At 40.4% G+C, this 22,404-nt stretch overlaps 1 protein-coding gene across 1 annotated transcript in view; it reads right to left on the bottom strand.

The window, feature by feature from the left end:
* Positions 1-13,592: 13,592 nt before the first annotated feature.
* OPN3 (opsin 3) overlaps positions 13,593-22,404 on the bottom strand; it is a 26,556-nt gene continuing 17,744 nt past the window's right edge. The window contains exons 2-4 of the mRNA XM_052806482.1: positions 21,776-22,095; positions 19,819-20,070; positions 13,593-16,867 (exon numbers count right to left, since the gene is read on the bottom strand). Coding sequence (XP_052662442.1) covers positions 16,604-16,867; positions 19,819-20,070; positions 21,776-22,095 — 836 coding nt within the window. The 3' untranslated portion in view covers positions 13,593-16,603. The remainder of the gene's footprint in view (positions 16,868-19,818; positions 20,071-21,775; positions 22,096-22,404) is intronic.

The following is a 22,404-nucleotide window of genomic DNA, read 5'->3' as shown; positions in this document are numbered from 1 at the left end:
TCCTTGTGTGTTACAAACAGCATATGCCAGGGAAGTGTTGCCATTGCTAGTCACAGACCACACACTTTATAGTGTGTTTGCACAGCCTCACAAACGAGGATTGTCAGGCTTGCTCTGTCTGAACTTATCTTGACCTACCTGCAGTTTTGTTTTCACTTGGTCACTTGGATTTTTCCAATTACCAGGTTACTGTGGTTAATTTGGTTTACTTTTGCTTTTCTTTGTATGGCATAACCAAAGTTTTTATATTGATCATAGTTACAAGTAAAAAAGAACATTTTGTGTAGAATAGGGTATTTATGACTCTAACATAATGATCTAGCATAGAGAAATACAGGTCCAATATGACAGGAGAGGACTTGAGCAATGGTAACACCAGATGCAGTGCAGAGGAATGCAGACATGGGATGAGAAGAGACAGGACACAGGCTGGCACAGGAGACCCTGCAGCTATAAGCAACTCACCAGTATTCACTTAAAGAAATGCAGACCTGGAACTGGACAAAATTTGGTTTAGGGGTAGCAAAGGGATCTGAGATCCTTCAGAACTCAGACACTGCAGGCTCAATCGTGCAAATGTATTACTTCATTCACAGGCAACCCCACAGGCCCAAGATGCCTTTGCACAAAACCACTGGTTTCTTGATAGGAAGAAAAATGCCAAACAACCCAAACTTTGCCAGGTTCATTAATGGCTAAGTATCGTGACCATGAAAGGAAAGGAAAGGAAAGGCCCATGTGCAGAGCCAGAAGCTAACATGGAGCACTGATAGCTTAGCTTTTCCTTGTGGGTGAATTACACACACACTAAGGATGCTTAGAGACCCAGACAGATGGACACCTGTTGACACTTCCAGTTTTTCTTCTGTCTCCTGTGTCATCATAGTCTGGCACCAATTTAGCATTTCCAAGTGAGATTGTTGCATCAAAATTAGGTCTGGGGTTGCCCTGTGGCCAGATCTGCTCAGCGCTAGAGGGTACAGGAAAGGGCAGCCCTGCTTCTCCTTAATGTTAATGCAAAATGATACCAGCATGGGTCTGAGCTTGCTGTTACAGATGGCTTTGAGGAGTTTAATCTTAGATTAATTTGTCCTACTGAGAGGGTCGCAGACAGCCCACAGTATTTCATACAGCTGTCTCTTATTTGGTTTCATTGTTATTGTGTTTAAAGCCTCAAAATATATGTCTTCCTTTGTCTGCACTGTAGTTTTTCTGCCCTCGAATTCCAGTGCTCCTTTGTGATAAACAACCATCCTTAAGCATTAATATGAAACTCATACTAACCGCTTCTCAGTGCTCATGAAAACCAAAGGAAGTAGGAGAATTGGAGCTCTGTTTCAGTTGCTTGATACGTCATAAGGCCCTGATTTACCACCCAATTACCACTAACAGAAAATGGCAGTTGCTGGGAATGAAAAGCCCGTGGACCTTGACAGCATATGCACAATGCTGTTTATAGACAACAGCTACATAATAGCTGACCTTGAGGAGCTCTGCTGGGTCTGTAGCTTAGCTTCTCTCCTAATGCTTCCTGTAAACAACAGCAGCTGTCAAAACCAATGCAAAGAGAGGGAGGAGGAATGGTATAACTTCATTTAAAAAAAAAAAATAAATCCACACGTAGTCAAGGCAATTTAATCTGTTAAACAATTGTGTTTAACTCTGAAGAGCACTACCAACACCCATCTCCCACTGACTTGAACCTCTTCTGTGGTGAGCAAGCACTGCTGATATCAACCAATTGACCTGTGAGATGTATTTGCCTCTGACTCAGCAAACTCAACTGTAACAACTAATTGTCATTCAGCCCATGTTAAATAGTTTCTTATTTATTTTTGGTACAGATTTCAGGGTTTTGTGAGTGACATCTCTGGCAAATCAGCAGCTAAAACACAGCTTCTGTATATCATCAACAAAGAAGCTACACTATCAGCAGCTATCCTATTTTCAGAAGGATAGCCTGAGGGAGGAGAAGACAGCTATTTCTATGGGTAGCAGATTTCTGCCAGATTCTTTAAGCTTCCTCTGCTCTCACCTCCTGTCCAGCTCTCTGCCATAGATCTGCCTCCCCAGTTCCTGTGGACCGTGTCCCTTTATTGCTGTGTCCCTTCTGCCCTGCCATAGCTATGGCTCTGACGCTTCATAATTCATTGCCAACCAGTGACCTCACCCAGGCCAAAACCTTTTTTACAGCTACAAACAGATTTTGCTCTCTCATCCTATTTTCTCTGAGTGTTGCTTCATCCAGTGCTTGCAACACACTGTTTGAAGCTACACTTATTTTCCTGCTTAACTATATGCTTGCTTATCCACCCTGCATGGGCTGAAGGACTGCTCCTAGCATTGCCAACAAGGCGTTCCATGATGGATTCATGTCCATGAACATGAAATGGTATTTTATTACCCAAGGTCAGTCTTAGGCCATCTGAACAGCCTCTATGGGGATCTGTCTTGTCCATTTGGAGATATGACTCTATTTGCCAAAATTTCCTTCAGTTAGATTTCTTGGATAACGAATGCTAGTGCTAATGCTGTTCCTTTCCATATGAGGCATCATGGTTTGCAAAATAAGCTGTCAAATACTTAGGGTCAATAATAACCAGGATGGGCACAATATGAAAACAAACCAAAAAGTTAATCCCCAAAGATTGTTCTCTTGGTAATAATTTTCCAAATCTTAGTGCTGTTAGGGGTGCAGCATAATACCGAGAGCCGAGTGTGAGATGACTGTAAGGAAGTCTGACAGATGATGAAGTCTGACTAAGACAACAAGCTGGGAAGGCACTCAATCCCTGTGCTCTGTTTTCACAAAATTAAGGGAATGTCTGTCTCCAAGACAGACAAAGCTAGCTTTTATGTGTTCAGCCTTTTAAAGGTTTGAACTGATAATGATTTATTTTTTGCTGCGCTATGGAAAAAGATAGCTACGATGTCTACCAGCGTCCCCTGAAACTAAGCGATTAGCTGATAAAAAGAAATGTCTAGCATTGCTATTACTGCTAACAACTGTATTTGAAAGGGATTCTTATATCAACTCAGTAGTTGATCAAGCCATGGAAAAATGTCTGCTAAATCATTATGCCTTGTGATCTTCATGTTTGCTAGGACAGTGGGAGTAAAAACATATTTTAGGATATTTAATCCATATTACAGTCATAACATTGTTGCTCATTCTAGCAACAACCACTGAAAGGCAGTGACCTGGGAAATTTGTAGTTAGCATTTTATGACCTTTATTTCAACAGCCTTTTAAAACGAAGATTAAAAAAATAATTAGGCACTGGAATTAAATGTAACTTTCAAATGTTCTTGAATCCCAAAATAGCTGCTAAGGAAAGCAGTGCTGAAGTTTGGGATTGCAAGTTATTTAATGAAAGACAATTACTTTCACCATCAGAAAAATCACCCCCCTGTGGCTCTCTGTGCAGGAACTGCTTTATTCTCCTTTCCTGTTAGCAGCAGTAAATACTTCTTCTTGCCTGGCAAGAAAAGTTGTTCAAATCTCTGTTGGAGGGATTGTCTTTTCAAGAGTAAGAGAGTTCACAGAGCACTAAACTACAGGAAAACAATCCTTCTGCTGCCACAGACTTTCCTGTGGGGCCTGTCTTCAGCTTGGTTGCTTGTATGAGATATAGTACTGCCCCACTGTAGAGAAACATGAGGATAATTTGGGGTGATCAGGCAGTACAGTAATGGAGGAGCTGTATGGAGATACCCACTGTTTCAGGATGCAAAGTAGATTCTACTGGAGAAGCTTTATGTTGGGGTCCCTTTTGCCTTGTATCTCATGCAATTAGTTTCCCCAGAATGCTAAATACATGCAAATCCCTGCAATCTTGATTTGGCAGCATTTTGCATCTCTTTTCCACTGGTTGCCAACAAACTGATAAAAACAAGTTGAAAACTATTTTACATTCAGAACACTGCCACAAGTATGAAGGAACAAACAGCATTAGACTTGAAAGATTCTCAGGAACAGTAAATTTGTCAATTGATGGTGCTTCAATCTTTGTGGAGAAGTCAAAATTGTTTTTTTCAGGCTAATGATCTGTTCCTAAGGACAGCTATTTTGGTTAGAACATGGTTTTCAGGAGTAATAGTCTCAACAGTTTCCCTCCATCTCTTCTGCTACTTTTATAGTAGCATTAACTATCTCTGGTTGAAGCCCATAATACTTCAGCAGCTGCTCACTTTGAAATGACAAAAAAACCCTACAGACTTGGGATGGCATAAACATGTTTAAAGACTTTTTATTTATAGAAAAGACTGAAAGACCTTTGTTTGTCTCATTCTTCCCAAGCAGTGCTAGCCAAAAATATTTCAATGCAATGCTTTTCAGTCAGAAAACACTTTTCCAAGGAAATTATGCTGTTTAGTGGAATCGCGTTCATTAGCGTCAAACTCATATGAGAAATTAGCAATGATCATGACACACAGAGTACAGTCCACACAACAGCTTGCCTCAAACTGCCAGCCACCTGACATAATCATAAAAAACTGGGCCAGATCATGCATCTGGATAAAGCTTTATTATATCTGACAGCTTAGATGCTACATTATTAGCTGCCAGGGAACTATGCTGTCCAGGTGAAGTTCATAGTATTCTGCGGGAGGAAGAGAGGAAGGAAACAGGAGCCCTCAACAAAACTCATTTACAAAGTGAAGTGAAGTTAAAAAGCCAAGAGGGGGAAGATTCAAGGCCACATTCAGACACCCATATTTGGCCATATAAAATTTAGATGCCTGGGTATGAACTAAATGTGTATGTTTCCACTGTAGTCAGGGGAGATCTAAGCCTCCATACTTTTGCATCCATGTAGGTGCCTATTGCCACCTGAGATGCCCTAGGGTATTCAAGATATCGAGAAGTGGCTGCTAAATTTGATATAGGACTGACAGGAGACCTGCACCCTTGTGGAACAGCAACTTGAGGCCATGCAGTTGTGGTGAGCAGGCATCAATGTCAATACAGTTTTCAGTCGATACAGGCAGTGGAATCCACAGAACCTGGCATTTAATCAAATGCATGTATCTACTTCAAGATAAGCTGAATAACTCTCTAGACTCCAAAAACCATGAAGCATCCTCTTTAAGTTAGGGTAGGTCCATGCACACACATAGCTATCCACTTACGGATGGCCAAGGCATGTTGCTGTTTTAAGAAGCATTCCTCTTTCAGAAATGTGCAACTCTTCACTCAGCATTACACATGTGAGGCTGGAGGAATGAATACCCATTTTGGCAAGGGTCTTCTGCACCTCATCTTTTTCAGCACTCCCCAGGCAGTAAGTTCTCTGCCATGAGGTATAAGATCTGAGCACCCAGTCACCTGGAAATATAAAAATGCTGTTATGCTCTTCATAGCAACAATGTCTTTGAGGCATGGTGTTGAGATAGGCCCCCAAGCTATTCTTGTTCTCCATTTTTACATAATCCCATAGCTAAGGCTCTTGATTTTGGTGAAGGAACTGAGGATAGATGGGTCTATTTTCACTCTTACACTTCAAAAGGTTGTAAGATCCAAAAGCCCTCTACAAACTCACGTGTAATCCCATGGACATTGCTGTCCACAAAATAATCCAGACTTGCAACCATGGAGCTCCTGCATACCAGTGTTCAAACACTTCAGGGATACTGAAGGGTAGGAAGAGTTAATGATTCCATCTCTGCTCTCGCTTTCTGTGAGCAGCTTCATATAACAGCACAAAGACATGCTTCTTCCAGCTTATAACTGATGATACTTACTCCAGACAGTCCATCCCTAGGGGTCAGTGAGATACTGGTTTTCAAACTCCCTGGCCAGTGTTTCAGGACCCAGCTGCACTGACTCCTTGTTCACTGACTACTCACAAAGAAAAAGCTGTCCCCTTGGCTCCTCAGCCCCACAAGCCCAGGTCTTAGTGACTCTTTTCCTTGCAACCTGCACCAAAGTGGCTATGTCTAGCCCAACTCTCCTTTGCCAAAGACCCTAAGTCTATCTCACGTCTGCTCCATCTTCCCCATGCTATTCTGCAGTGATTGTGGAACACTGGTTTGGTTGGCCATTACCTAACCAGCAGGCTGGCTCCTTTCAGTCGTTTCCATGGTTTTTACCTCGTTTCACTCTCTCCACATTTTAGTGAAATGTTCAAATCATGACTTTAACTTTCTAAGAGAAGAGGGTGAACATTCATTCAGCAACCTGAATTGTGTCTCGCAGGTGATTGACTAAGGGCAGCTATGAAATAGGTACTTGGTAATCTCAGCACAAATGTATTTTTTTATATATATCTACACACAGACACACACACACACTAACCCAAATAACAAGGCAGAAAAGAGTAGAGATGAACCAGAAGCAGTTCATCATTTTATCCTGCAGTACTTCTGGTACAATGAGAAGATAAATATGGAGGAAAATGTAGCATGAATGTTATCTGCATCTATACCACCTCTATCTACCCATTTTTCTGGAACAGAACAGAGAAGAGTCTACAGAGATCAGTGCAAAACCTGAACTCAGTGCGTGGTCACTGCATTTTGGACAGTCATGCTACATGCATAATACTAAAATATCTTTCTGTAGTGTGTTGCAGAATGTGCCTTTAAATCCCAGCTGTGATGGCCAGGGCCTATCCTGTAGAAAGGGTGACTGGTTTACTTGGCAAAGTCACAAGCTTTTCTTTTCAGCTACTTCAGAGAAAGCTCTGAAACCTGTTAACAACCACTACAGACCCTGGCTCTCTAGTCTTTGGTTGTGCTGTACCACAGAGATCACATTTGCAACTGAGGAATCAGCAACGCATTGTGCTGATATTATGGTGGATGTAATTTTAGAGAGGATTAGGGTTTTGGTGGCTTTTTTTGTTTGTTTGGGATTTTTGTGGGTTGTTGTTTGTTTGTTTGTTTTAAGAATGACATTGTAGAGACAAAGCGAGCCAATACTTCTGTTTAATAATATTGTTAATTTACAAGAATCCTGTGTAGAAGATCATTACCTGAGTCTTCAGGTGGGAACTAACCGTCACCAGAGCATTGCAGGTTTTTGCTGCCAGCCTCCTGGGCAACAACAGATTGAGTAAAATCATTGTCTGTACCACACAGGTTTGCCTGAAAAACAACGTAACATCACTCAAATCAGGGAGTGCAACAAACAGTTTCTATCTATCTAGCAGATCTGTCAGAAAAATATTGCTGTTATTTTCAGGACTTCCAGACATGCAGTGGAAAGGAGCATTATGGACCTATATTGAAGCCCCCAAGACAAAAGACTTTTGCTCACATGGCCATATCTTTTCCAAGGCCATTTACAGTAGCAATGAGATAACTGAGCTACAAAGACATACATGGAATAGGGAAAAAATAAAGCCAAAACCTAACTAAAGTACTAGCATAGAGTTTTACAGGAATATGAAATTGTTGTGAAAGATTTCCATGTTTACATAGCAAATTGAAGTACAGTCCAAGAAGCATGTACTGCATTGAATCCATTAGGGATGTTGTAAAAAGTTTACCTGCCTTTATGAGTTATTAATTTTAAATGGGACAGAAAGTGACCCAGTGGAGAAGGGGAAGCAGGAGAAGCATGTGCTTCTACCAGGTGGGAAGGGAATAGGGAAAACAGTTTGCAGCAGTGATATCACTTCCTGGCCTCCCCATCCCACCAGTATTTTCCCCTCTCTCAGCATATTTTTCAGACCTTTGATGTATATTCTTCAGCTTGAGAAAATATTCACAATCCTTGTCCTTAATTTTAAGCAAGTTAGATTTGGGAAAGGTATTAGTAAGTCTCATTATGACTTGACGAAAATTTAGCCACATTTGAGAACTTTGGACTGATAATACAACCCGTAAGGAAAAACTAGCAGGTTTTAAAATTAAAACATGCTCCTCTCTCCTTTAGAAGGGAAAAATGCAATGAGGAGATAACGCTCCAATATTATCTAAACTGGGGTGTAGAAGAGCCAGAGGAGACCTATTTCAGAAAGGATATAAAGACAACTTTAGGCAGACTGGGAAAGAACAAGAATAAGTCAGAAAATACAGGAAAACTATTTCTAGGCAACACAAATTTACAGTTGACTAAAGCAACTAATGTTTGGACCTGTGAAAGAACAGCAGCTCTCCTTGGATTCACATTGACACCAAGACAGACACTGGGAGCCTCTATCATGACACAGGAAGTCCTGCAGATCACATATATCCTTGATCACGGATGCTAAATGGCTCCAAAATCAAGGGAAAAGCGTCACAAACACTAGGAAATGGACTGACGTGGTTTGGTGAAAAATACTTATGTTCTTCAGACTTGTACTGTTCTGAAATGAGTGGAGTTCCTAATTTGGTGGCACATTTACTTATTAAGAAAGCAAAATAACTACCTTAACTGAACAGGGAATATCTGCCAGTAAGAGGAAGAATGTTCACTTCCAAGTAGTATAATGCTGTAGCACAAAAGATCTCTTGAAGCTGTATTTGCAATTAAAAATCTCTTAGAATAGGTCTGTGTCTTTCAGTTGAGTCCACATATAATACAAATGGAATAGTTTTAGCTTCCCATGAGGAATTGTAAGTCTGACATAATCACAATTCAGCATGTGTCTACTGCCAACATCTGAGGCAATGCCAGACACAGTCACTTCAATAGGCTGGCAAAGAACAACCAGGAGAGCAGCTTTCCAGTTTTGGCGAAGTCTAGCAATGGTGAGGTACAGTATAATTAAAACTAGAAACAGCAACAAATAAAATTCTGTTAAATAAAGACCGTCTCTTCTCTGTGCATGTTACATTAGACTGTCCCTGGTTATAAGTCTTCTTTCCCATGAAAGTAACTCAACTCTCCTTTCCTCAGTCACAGCAGAATGCTGCTCCCATCTGCACAGAGCACTCTATACCCAGGTATGATGCTTGGACAGTTTGTACCCTTGTGAGATCTGCTGCATTTTATACAAATTTAGCATTGTCCTTGGTACTCTGGAACACGATGGACCTCTTTTCCTATCTTGTTTCATTTGTAGAGAAAGCACTAAGCATGTAATTGTCACCTCTAGGAAGGACAGTTTAAGAGATGAGCTTCTGCAAAATGTAGCAAAGCCTGAAGAAGACTCAATCCGTAAGCATTCATGCAAGATCACTTAAAAAAACATAACAAACAAAACAACCAACAACCAAACCACCCAAAACCCAACCACACAACAAACAAAGAACAAAAAAATAACCCCCGTAAAACCCCAGCAATAAAAATACAATAGTCATGGTTGGCTTGATAAGCCAACGGCTCCCTCTGCAGGGTGACACCTTACTTGGATAAAAAATTATCTTGCTATGTAATTGATGCACATCTCAAGCTGTTGCCAATGAAAGTTGACATATTCTTAGGACCAATGAATCCCTTATGTTCAGGTATAACCATGTATTATGTGCAAAATAAATGTATGGATATATTAGACTTAAAATACATGCCAATGCTGTCTCATTTTACAACATTCTCTTTAAAATGTCTGTAGATACCAATCCAGTCCCCTTCCCCGCTGCCAAGTTGAAGATGTCTTTACAAACCTCCTTGCAATAAGGTAGAGATCTCAAGTATGTTGTGCTTCCCTCTTTACTCACCAGAACCCACACATTTGAGCCTTTCTGTTAGAAAAGCACACAACCTTGATGAAAGAACATTATAACTGTTTGAAAAACAGAAAAAATAGGAACATGGAAGGATCTTCACTCAGAAAAAGCAATGCTTTGTTAGTCTAAAAATTCAATTTCAAAGAATAAATGCCTAGATAACGAAGGAAGACATAGTTACCAAATTTTCCTATATTTGACATTTTAGACAATGTCTGTTGTTGTTCATTATCTTTCTGAGAAAGACATGATCATTTATATGCCTCTTTGTAGTGTTTCAAGGACCAGTTATTAGGAGATGACATTCAAAAGGTAAGGCTTGGGACATACTGTTCCTGGGAAATATTCTATCTGCTTCAGGCAACAACATGTCCATTTCTAATCACCGATTTCTCATTTTGCCTTCGAAATTGGCAGCGTATGATCTCCCAAATTTCTTTCAAAAGCTGAGTGTCTTTTACAACAATACCCTGATCTGGATGCATAAAATGTAGTTAGAGAAAACTTAAAGTAAATATGATTACTATTCTATCACACATTATTGCAGAAATATGTACCAATAAACTATTTCAATACAGTTACCAAAGCAAATGCTCCCCACTGTCAGTACATTTCATAGCAGTCCTCTGGAAACCAGACACGCTATTAACTTTAATAGTAGTAGCTTCAGGGCAGAAGACAGCCAGCTATATCTAAGCTTTTACTTAAAATTTTAAATACATCTAATATTTATGAGTTGGACTATTTTGTGTAGCCATAAATAGCTATGTTACTTGAACTATTTATTTACCAAGCATCTCTAGACACTGTTATATGCTCCTAAACATCCTAAGTGTGCACTAGTCGTATGGCTACCATCATCTCCTCACCCTAGAAGAAACATCAGGTACTGTTCTAGTATTTTTGAAAAGAAAAGAAAGTTTTCCTACACCTACACCTTTCTTTTCCCTCTCCTATCCCCTCATTTAGAAGCTTCCAGGCAACTGCAAAACTGAAAAGCACACATAGTTCTATGATTTGTAAAGTTTCATTGTTTTCTGATAGGTTCAAAGAAAATGCTTATTTTACTACCTCTACAAAGCCACAATTCATGATTAATAGAAGCCACCATGTGAAATGGAGACATAGACTGGTATTTGATGTATGTAGATGGTGTACTAACACTATCTACCCAAAAGATCTTTCAAGCTCAGTGCCGAAAAAGGGTTCAGAAATGGACGAAAATCGTCTTCTACATTTTACCTCTAGGACAATAAGGAGAATTCATGTTCAACACCCCATCAAGCATACTTTAAGTTCTCCTCAGACCCAACTGGCAGACATGTCACTGAAAGGGTGCTAAAATAAATGCATATTTGGCATAAGGAAAGAAAATACTGCCAAATTGTGTAAGTGCCTCTCTGAAGACTTCAGCATGCCTTAGAAAAGAGTAATTACAGATAGAATTTGCACAGACACTGTTCAAGATATCAGCCATGGCCCATCCCATGTACTCAATACACACTCACACCAGTACAGCAAACCAAATGAAAGGCACAGTATATTGAGGGCATGTTGATGCAGGTCAGTTAGGTAAACCATGAAGACAATGGGATACATGAAGATGAAGAGTATTTTCTCATTGCTGTCTCAGATCATAGAGACATTCATCATAGAAACACAATCCCAGTTTAGCTATACCTGGAAGCTCACTAATGTAATAGGAATTTGGTTAATATAAAGAAAAGGATGGCAGCAGGCTTATTAAGTAGGGTTTAATAATTCTACACTATATCCTGGCCTCAGTCTCAATCATCTATCTGTAAAGATACACTGGTGAAAACTAGCATGGCTAACCAGTATGCATACACTTTATCCTCCCTCAGAGCAGACCTCAGGCTGCTTTGAGAAGTAACAGATGGAATTTAACCTTCACTTTGAGAAGGCAAAAAATGGATTTAGAAGCACTTTAATATGCTGCTCCAGCACCATCCCTTCACAATGTGTATAACCAGCCTTCTATCTGGCTGCATTCTCCAGAATGTGTAAAGACATAGGCTCCTCAAATCATCACTGTGACAGGCCAGATTTCCTGTTATTTCCAGATATCAATTTCCTGTAATTTTTCAAAGACAGGATTATATGCAATATAAACGAAATATAAGACATGAAACAGTGAATCTTCCCATATGCAGGGGAAACGTGTAATGAAAACAGGTTTTTAGGAGGCCAGACTCATTCTGCTGTCAGCAGGCACCGGGCTGAGCAAGCCACAAGAGGGAGCGCGAACACTGTTGAAAATGCAACAAAACGCGAGGCAGAAGAGCCAGGTCCAGGCAGCGTTTAATGCCAAGTCTGTTGCTAATACCCTGCATTCTAATTTGTACTGAAAATCAATTTAATTTCTTCTTCAGCTTTAATGCGTTATAAGTAATTTTTCAATACTAATTTGGTAAAGAGAGAGAGAGTGAGAAAGGTATTCATAATGTTCAGCTTGAGCTGGATAAATGAAATGCAGAGGCAGGTCAGAGCAGCAGGCAAAGTAGCCTTGGGCATCAGACAAGTGGGACTAAAAGGCTGCAGCGCTTGCCCGTGGCAGAAGAAAGGGAGATCAGCTGTGCATTTCTCCCTCCTGCTTTTGCTGCTACCAAGGGAAGGACTGGGGCATGTGCAAGTACCAGTCCAACTCAAAAGGGGCACCTACTGCCAACCTTTAACAGCAGCAAGAACAGGCATCCACACATGCTGGGACTGTTCCAGCTTCACCCCTCTCCTTCTCTTTTCCTTTATGAGAGACAAAAAAAAAAAAAAAAGGATCCTTAACTGTGGTGAAATAGACTGACAAAAGAAATACCTGACAACAGACACTTTCAAACAGAGATGTTTATATGTAGGTCAAATACGAGTTTGTGAAATATTCCACCATCATAGTCAGATTTTTCTCATCTCTTATCTCTGAACATTATACAGTCAAGTTCCATTCTTGAGCTGAAGGTTGTTTAGATAAACCAAGGATAAATGTATTCTTAAAGGCTGTTCTTTCTGGATGGTTTAGCACAATATAGTGCTTGAATATCCATTTCAATTAGCTGTTGCAGTATTCTAGCAGGAAACAGCAGCAGGATACTGCTGTTAGGCAAAGGACAGCAGCACAAAGGATAATGCCTGTGAATACTGATCTCCTGACTGATGTAATCATTGTGACAAAAGATAATGTCTTAGCAGTATAAGACCTGACTCTTCTGCATGAAGTCAGATACATTCATCATAAATCTACCTTCTTTTGGGAGCTGAAAAAGGAGGAAGGTCACAAGGCTGTGGAGCAGATCTGCACCACACATCCTGCAGTTTCTTGCCTCCATGGGATTCAGGGCAGCAGCAGAAGCCCCTGCACTGGCAGGTCAGTGGACACAGCTTCAGGATTCATGACTGCCTCAAAACACAGGGTGAGGGGGGATCCTTTCCCCAGCATGAAGGGGATGCCGAAATGCCTCCCAACAGAGTCCCAACATACCAGCTGCTGGGAGGCAATTTAACCAAGGCTCCTGCATTTGCATGTTACAAATTACATTCTAGCTAAATTGTCATATGCATTTTTCCAGTAATGCATGAAATCAATGAAACATCACTAAGAGAAATGAATTGGCTCTGAGGCTATCACAGTACTCACCACACTTGCCACTTCCCTTTGCATGACAGGATCATGAAAGTTCTTACCAACTACTTTATTTAAAATATTAATGAATAATGTACCCTTCTCATCTCTTATCGTTTTGCCCTTCACACTTTCTCCTCCTCTTTCTTAGGCTGCATTTCTGTTACTTTACGAACAGCTAATGGTCCAAATGGTAATGCTAACCATCTTCCTCTTCCATTCCCTGCAATGGGAGAGAAAGGTCCCGCATAAGTCTCCGCATGTCTGCTGTAATAAACTAGCCAGTTGCAACATCCCCAGAATAGACCAAAGACAGACTTGAAATCTTAAAAAAAACCCCCAAAACCAAAACCAAACCAAAACAAACCCCAAACCAAACAAATCTGTAAATAACCTAGTGATACTCAAAGACTGACTGTTACAATACTTAAATTCTGTAGCAGGGTGTGAATTTTGCATCAGTGCTGCAGTTACCCACAGAAAACAGTTAAGCTTAAAAGATGAGCAAATAGGACTGCAGCACGCTAACTTCACACAGCCACACTTACAAAGCTAGTGACACTTTACAGACGATAAGAACAAGTTACCTCAAGCAGTTCACAAAATTTATCATTTTAGGCCACCAATTTACACAATGTATCCAAGATAAATTTACAGCCATTTTCAGTGTTTAGTTTTCATATATTGTTACATAATTGTTCGTGTGCTATGTATTGTAGTGGTAAATAAGTTGCACATCAGTTATTAAAAAATTATATACTGTTACTGGTAATTATTCAAATTTTACCTTCATAAATCTGAACAGTAGACAGTTTCTCTTTACAGAGCCTATACTTGTTATTTACAAAGGTCAATTGGAATCCTGAAATGCTATTGTTTTCTCAGGGCCTAATGCTACCCTTCAAGCTGTATCCAACAAGTGATGATACCAAACCATCTCCCTCTCAGTGGGGAAAAAAAATATTTCACCAAGAGCACATTGATATAAATAAAGTTCATTTAATCACTCACTGAAGGCTCAACATACAGAAAACACTAAAATGCCAAACATTTTGTTAAAAGGATGGAATCATTACATGGAATGCTAATATACATCTTTCTCCCTTTGTAAATATAAATGTGCATAGGTGTAGTGATCACTGGCTGAAAACGTAGTTCTTGACATTGCAATGAACACGCTTTAGTAAGGGCAGATCTTTGACATGGTAAGACAAGTTATCTATGCTTTTGTAGCAAAACAAAAAATAACAAATATGAAAGAAACAAAGACAAGTATTTATCATCTGTTTTCTCTCAGATTATATGATTTAATCTAGAAACCAGAATGGACTCCGGATGCACTTTTAAACATGACACAGAGCCAGTTTACCAGTGCTAAAGCTCTAGAGGTGTGCACATGTAAGGAATTTGCCTCTTCAAAAGCATGGGCACAAGCACAAAGTCAGTCACTTGTTCCGAGTTGGTCACTCCCTACTCCCAGGAATTAGCTGAAAGCTTCTACACTTAGACCCTGATTTTTTCTATTTATTTCTGAAGTTTTATTCTTGACTGCAGGACCAATGGCTACAGTGCCAACAGTTATTCAGCATGTTTCCTTCATACCTCTCAGCAGATTTGTCCCCAGAGGAAACAAGTAGTTTCCTAATTGCTTTTTTTACAACTTTCTCAGAGATGGAAAAGCTGCATGTTGCAGATCCACACTGCTCATTTAGCAGACTGAGGCAGAGAAATTATACTGGTGCAACAGATGTGGTAGAGAACCAGCTGCCATAATTCAAAATTAGTTCTCTAACTTGCTCACCCAATGCTGACAGGAAGCCATGTCTGGGGCAGAATCCTGTCACCACTTTGTACCAGCAAAACTTACAAAGATGAAGGGAAAAAAAAATAAAAATCTCTATCTGTTCTGTTTACTGAGCTCCAAGACAGACAATCATTACTCACACTGCAACTCATGCAAAAATTACCCTGCTCTTTTCTAACTACTACTTTCACCAGAGTGCCAGAGCAGGCTCAGGATTAATAGGGATGATGTTCCTGGTCCATGTACAGAATAAATGGATGCAAGATAAAGATGCATAAAGCACATATCCTAACAAAAAAAAAAAATTCCAATTCTCCCTTTTCACTGACCTTTTTTCATTGGTGCTTTGATTTGCATGATATTCTTCACTATGTAGCTCAGGGGTCCCACCAGGTAGCACCAAGAGAATGGCTTGCTGAGTACACAGGGACAGCTTTATGGGGGCTTCTGGTTTAATCGTAACCCCAGTCATTGTCAACATCACTTTTCCCACCTGCCACCCTGCAAAGCACCAATTCAGACCAACTAAACTGCAGCCAACTTCAAACATTCCTCCTTCTTCCCTGATTACTCTGCACGCTGGGAATGCTGGCAGTTCAGGGATCACAGAATAACTGAAGCTGGAAGGAACCTCAGGAAATCTCTAGTCTGACTTGTTGCACTGCTTGGCTGCCCTTGGGGTGCAAAAGCTTTTCCTTATATCCCATCCAAATCTCTCATTTCAGATCATGCTCGTTGTCTGTGATCTTTCCATTATGAATCACCCTGAAGAACCTGGCTCCATCTTGTTGAAAACCTCCCCATCTCTACTGGAAGGCTGCTATTAGGTTCCCCTGAAGATGCTTCACCTCTAGGCTGGTCAAGTGCAGCTCCCCCAGCCTCTCCTCACAGGCCAAGTACTACCACCCCTGACAATCTTGGGGGACTCCACTGAACTCACCCCAGTTTACAGATGCCCTCTTGTATTGGGGTCCCCAAAACTGGATGCAGTATCTAGATGTGGTCTAATGAGGGATGAGTCGAGGGCATAATCACTTCAGACTACTGGCTCTGATCCTGTCAGTAGAGCCTGGGATGCTGGTGCCCTTCCTTGCTGCCAGGGCACGCTGCAGGCTCATGCCCTGCTCACTGAACAACAGGGCTGCACATCCTTTTCCACACAGCTGCATCTCAGGCAGCCAGGGCCCGGCCTGCTGTGCTGCAGCATTGTTTTCCTCCCCAAGCACAGGACTTTGCACTTGCCCTTGCTGAACTTTGTAACATTTCTGTCAATGCATTCCTCCAGCCTGACCAAGTTCTCCTAAATGGCAATCCTACAACATGCTTTAAGAAAATTCAGAGTAAAGACATCCACCAGCAATTTTGGCACAGATGCAGAGATTTCAGTACTGTGACCAAAACTGAACTGCCTGCAGAGCTTCAGATGCAGAATCCCTTCAGTATTTCACAGCTTAAGAATGTGGTTTCCTTTGGCAGCCCATGTACAGTGCCATTGAAACCGGTCTCCAACCTAAACAATCTACTGGCTGAGGTCCATCACGTTCTCACATCTCTCTAGCTCATCCCTATATTGGCTTTACTTGGATGACATTTACTTTTGTCCCATTGTGTTTACTGTTCTCATCTTTTTGCTGAGTGTCATCACTGGTGATAATAAAAATGATAGAGGAAGAGCTGAAAGTCACTTTCTTCTTTGGCCTGTCCCCTGCTTTCTGAGACACAACTATTGGTCGTATTGGTTTGTCATTCCCTGTTGCTGGTGTCTCTTTCACGGTCCTCTGGAATTTCATCAGGCGAAAGCACAGGAGTTGCAAAAGGCATCGTCGAAACTGCAAGAGAGAATAAATAGAATGAAGTTAAAATTTCTTAAGCGTTCACTATCATGTACGATCCAGTGAAGACAGCAGTACAGTAAATGACCCAAAATAACAGATTTCTGCATATCTCAACCTTGTTCCAGGTTAGTTTCAGTGCAGCAACAAACATGGTGGCTTTTTAGTGGGGACTTTTTTCTCTACACCAAAGAGCTGAATAGGATCACCTAGCCAGTAGAGGTCACTGAAATGCAATTTAGTATTTTGCCAGCAGCAAGATTTGCAGTCGACAATCTGCAAAGAACAAGAGGACTAGGCTCCAAAGTGTGCTATAGGTATTGTTCCCGTATTCAAAAAATCACATTTGATCTAGCAGGGGAAGAATATTCTCAGGAACACTTCACAGGAGAATGCAGAGGGAAGGAACAAGGGGAGGAATGGGATACAGAGTGATATTTTCTTCTTTTTAAGTAACTCTGTGGTCTGGAATTTTAACAAAAGCATTGAATGTCACAGATGTAAAATGAAATCTCAATGGTTGGTAACACAGAACTAAAATATTCCCATTGAATATGGAAGGAACAGAAGTCTATCAGCTAACTAGAAGCCACTTATGATACAGGAAGTCTGTTCTGCCTTGTGACTAAATAATGCAAGGTATTCAGTGAAAGCTCACATCAGTATATAGAATGATAATTCCAGTAGTAGCACTGTTTTAAATGCTCCAATTATGGTCTCCCCCTCACAAAGTAAAGCATTCAGGTATGGGGGTTAAAGGACACAGTCATTCAGTAGTTCCATGTATGCACACAGCTGAAGCTCAAATATGATCCTTTGGGGAAATTATCTGGTTTTACAAAAAATAAGTGGGCAGCTTCCTCTTCTTTTAATAACCCACAACAAGTCATGCCTCGAATGTATGAAGAGGACTTAAAAACCAAAAAACCCCACAACAACAAACAGGGTCAGTGGGAAACAACCGACCTTTTCTGCGGGTTAAGGATTATTCTGTATTATCCTGCCTGGCAGGATAATAAAACTTTGTTTTTCCAGCTATTATACAAGAAGCTCTATGACATGCCAGTTTGGAACAAGGTTTTGTTATAGGAAATCAGTCCTACTCTGACACAGGGGAGGCAATAGGTCCTGTTGGGAAGGGGACCTAGAAAGTTACAAGATGATAGCGAAAGATAGTCTGGTGCAAGAGAATGATCAGGCCTTCAAGATTTCAGAGAATGTGGTACCTCTGAGTAGCATGGAAGTGAGAAATCACAAGCATGTTAGAACAGGACAGACAGAGGAAGGATATTATAGAAGAACTAGATTTAGGACTCCTCCTGACAGCAAAATAACCTAGATGATATGCAAAAATATTATAATTTTTGTTTTAATCTGGAATTAGAGGCGAGTGAGAAATACTTCACAATGAATCTCCAATAAGCGTGTTCAGCTGATTTGTTCTTATCCCTGCTGTGACTTTACTGGCATTGTGCCTGGTACCAGTTTGATTTGCTTCTGGGTTTCAGAACCTACAAAATCTTTTTCAGATAAGCTACTCTGCCTGACATCTAGGTACAGTCAGAGCCACTGTATTAAAAACAAACAAAACCACTCTGTTGAAAAATACTATTTTTGAATACGATTGTTGTTAGCTGCCCATATCCAGGCCAGCTCTGGTATCGTGCAGCTGTGTAACCTTGGACCAGCCTGCTGTGAAATGAGCTGTGAGGGAAGAGCTGCAAGATGCCACGTTGGGGCCTCCTGTCTTCGTTCAGGAACAGCATTTAACTTCACCCTTGCCCTTGGTCCTGGCCTGAGCTGCACTGCCTGGCTGATTGGACCCACTGACTTGTCTGCCTTATCCCTACAGACTGCTGGCTGGCCTGGGCTGCTGCATGGCAATTGCAAACCAGTGTAGGAAATCACAGAAAATTGCATCTCTATAACGAGCTAAAAGGTAATGAAAATCCAGGGAAATCCTTCTGGCAATCATTCATGGTTTTTTTTACTCTGTCAAGTGATTCTATTAAACTCCAGATATCTTTAACTGTACACAATCTTGGTTTCGGAAGTTTACAATATGCATGTTACACTTCCAGCTAGTGTTCTGGGTTATAGTGAAGCTATTTTAATGTCTAAATAAATTCACCACACTGCTTAACTGCATTCAGTGGTTATCTTCACAATACTGATGATTTACAGAAAAAATGTATAGTTTTCCAGTTTCTATGTATTTGACATGCCACTGATAACTCCAAATACTTCCATTTTCTCTCCACTCTGTAAAGCGCTGAAATGAGCTAGTTACCACCATTAAATCAGCAGACTACTTTTCATAATGAAGATTACAAAAGCAGACAAAAAAAAAAGCTTGTTTCACATAGATAAGTATGTCTTCTTAACAGTATATAATTTGTCTCCAAAGAACGTTTCACTGTCATCCACATGAGATTCTGGCTTTGAATACAATGAAGCTCTGAGAAATGTTACCGGCCTAATGTTTGAAATACTATGCTGAGTTGTTCAATCCTTGTGTTGCCATAACAGAAGAGTCAGAGGCAAGTTTTTTCTTCCTAAGATACAGACATCAGATATTCTGAATTTTCTCTGATGGAGTTCTGTTGTGGTAAGGGAGTGATTCAGGGGAGGCTTTCTAGTTGTAACCCATTTCATGGATAAACTGTCAAAAGCAGACACTTAAGTTTTGACACTCCTTCCCCTCCCTTTCATGTGAGTGCTCGTGTGTAAATTCAGACATTTAAAAATCCAATTTTTGATAAGGTAGCACTTTAAGCACCATCAAGGATTTTAATTCTACTAGATCTTTACCATTTATCCTAGCTGTTCAAATTTAAAAAAAAAAAAAGAAAAATCTAAGCTTTACAGATTAAAGTAAATCAGATCTAAACTCCAGAACTGTAGTATTGGCTACTAATTATTCAAGTAAGAAAATCTAATTTACCTACCTTTCTACTCATGAAGATATAGATGACTGGATTATAAGCAGTGCTTGACTTGGCAAAGAAAGATGGGATGATAGCTACAGTTGGAGTTACAAGGTTGCTATAGCCATATGTTACCAGCAGGGAGACCACTGCATAGGGCATCCAACAAATAAGGAATGTGGAGATCATTAAGAAACACATTTTAGCCACCTTCTTTTCATATTTTAGAAGTTTGATCACTTGCACAGTCTGGAAATCTTCCACACAGCGAAGCTATAAAAGAAAAAGATAAAATGTAAAGTAAAATAGCTCTGTATTTTACTTGAAACTGAATAGTTCTACGTTTATTTATAAATAACTAATTCACCAATTTAGTTTTAGGCACAGACACTATACACCTTATCTTGTGATCCACAGTTCTTCTGGAAGTTTACATCATGCTTCCCAGACTTTTATTGCGTATATTAAGTGTAAAAACATAACCTGAGGAAAAATAGAATAGCAAATCTACTGGAAAGCAACAAATCCAGTGATAGAACAAAACATGCTGCGCTTATAGTTTTTTGAAAACTAACTTGCCCTCATCCACTGGCATAAGCAAGTTCAGACAAAGAACCACTAAATGTAAACTGACTAGTTAAACAATCCTGTAGATTTGTGTCATCAGCAATCTTTAGAGAGAAGAAAACTTCATAAAAAGATTTCTCCGTACTGCTCTGCCACTTAGTGTATTACCCTAAAATTATGAAATCTCTGTTTAAAGCAGAATACTAGGCAGCAGGTTCCCAGTGCTATCTAAGTGAGTGTCCTGGTTTCAGCTGGGATAGAGTTAACTGTCTTCCTAGTAGCTGGTACAGTGCTATGTTTTGAGTTCAGAGCGAAGAATGTTGATAACACTGATGTTTTCAGTTGTTGCTCAGTAGTGTTTAGACTAATGTCAAGGATTTTTCAGCTTCTCATGCCCAGCCAGTGAGAAAGCTGGAGGGGCACAAGAAGTTGGCACAGGACACAGCCAGGGCACCTGACCCAAACTGGCCAACGGGGTATTCCATACCATGGGACGTCCCATCCAGTATAGGAACGGGGAAGTGGGGGGCAGGGATTCGCCGCTCGGGGACTGGCTGGGTGTCGGTCGGCGGGTGGTGAGCAATTGCACTGCGCATCATTTGTACATTCCAATCCTTTCATTATTGCTGTTGTCATTTTATTAGGGTTATCATTATCATTATTAGTTTCTTCTTTTCTGTTCTATTAAACCGTTCTTATCTCAACCCACGGGTTTTGCTTCTTTTCCCGATTTTCTCCCCCATCCCACTGGGTGGGGAGGAGTGAGTGAGCGGCTGCGTGGTGTTTAGTTGCTGGCTGGGGTTAAACCACGACAGTCCGTCATAAAATGAGATAAAGATGTGACATGTACATGAGCATTCTCCATAACAGTTATCAGTTGTGCCAATACTGTTGGCCACAAATTTGAATGGGTCTAGACTAATCACCCACAGAATATGAAACATTAACACTTCCTGACACTAAATATCTGGACTGAATTAAAATGGGTTGCCTTAACATGGAAAACTGTTTTAAGAGGGCTTAATCTCCACTTGGAGGAAGAGTTTTACAGGGTTATCATCTCAAGAGTGGCAAGGAAGAGAGAGAGTTCTTTAATCAGGAGAGCTGCAGAGTTCTCTTTTTTTCCCCTTTTTCACAGGAGGATCTTATGTGGATTAGGGAACATGAGCAGTTCCCTAGCCTGCCTCCCAGTAAAACTATACAACAAATAGACCTTAGTAGCTCTAGGTTGGTTCTCCTCCAACCCTACATCCTTTCTAGTGGTGCCTGACATGGATGAACATTAAACATTCAAAAGCTTGAATAGGAAGTAAGAGTGTAAATTTAGCCTCTGATCCAAGTTTAATATACAGCAGCAACATTATTCACTGAAAATATTACATTGAGAGAAGTCTTACCTGAACTTACTTACCATTCTTACTGCATATAGAATATGGCCATAGCAATAGGCCATGATCCCAACAGGTGCTACTAGACAGCCAAGGAAAAAAAGGAGCACAAAGGAGGTATCATTGGGGTCTTTTGACTTCCAGTCCACTGAGCAACCTAATCCATGAATTTCCAGTGTGTATCTGTTCCAGCCCAAAAGAGGTGCTCCAGTCCAGGCTAATGAGTATAGCCAGATGTATGTGATAGCCCGCCAAGACCAAGAGAAGTCAATCACTTTTGCATGGACTACTCGAATGTAGCGTTCATAGGCAAGAACAGTGAGAGTCATAATTGAAACAATTCCTGTAAGAAAAATAAAGAAAATCAATTAAATCATTTCATAAACATTGCAAATTGGACTGAAATGCTCTTGATAAATGTTTCCTTTGCTAGCAGGTTAACTCAAAATTAGCTAGCTCATGTTATGAATCTAACACCAATAATCTTTTTGTGTGACAACTCATTACTCACTAACTTAAACAGTATCACTAACTTCAGAACTACTCAGAGTATGGTGCTGGCATGTGACCCATGATGTACAATGGCCAAGCAGGACAAGAAAAAAAAGAGACAAAGCTAATACTTCTTCCTAAATGTTACTTCATGAAGAGA

This window comes from Harpia harpyja, chromosome 13, assembly GCF_026419915.1.
Source record: "Harpia harpyja isolate bHarHar1 chromosome 13, bHarHar1 primary haplotype, whole genome shotgun sequence".
Taxonomy (NCBI): Eukaryota; Metazoa; Chordata; class Aves; order Accipitriformes; family Accipitridae; genus Harpia; species Harpia harpyja.
The sequence above is the reverse complement of the archived record's forward strand: the minus strand, read 5'-3'. Positions and strand labels throughout refer to the sequence as shown.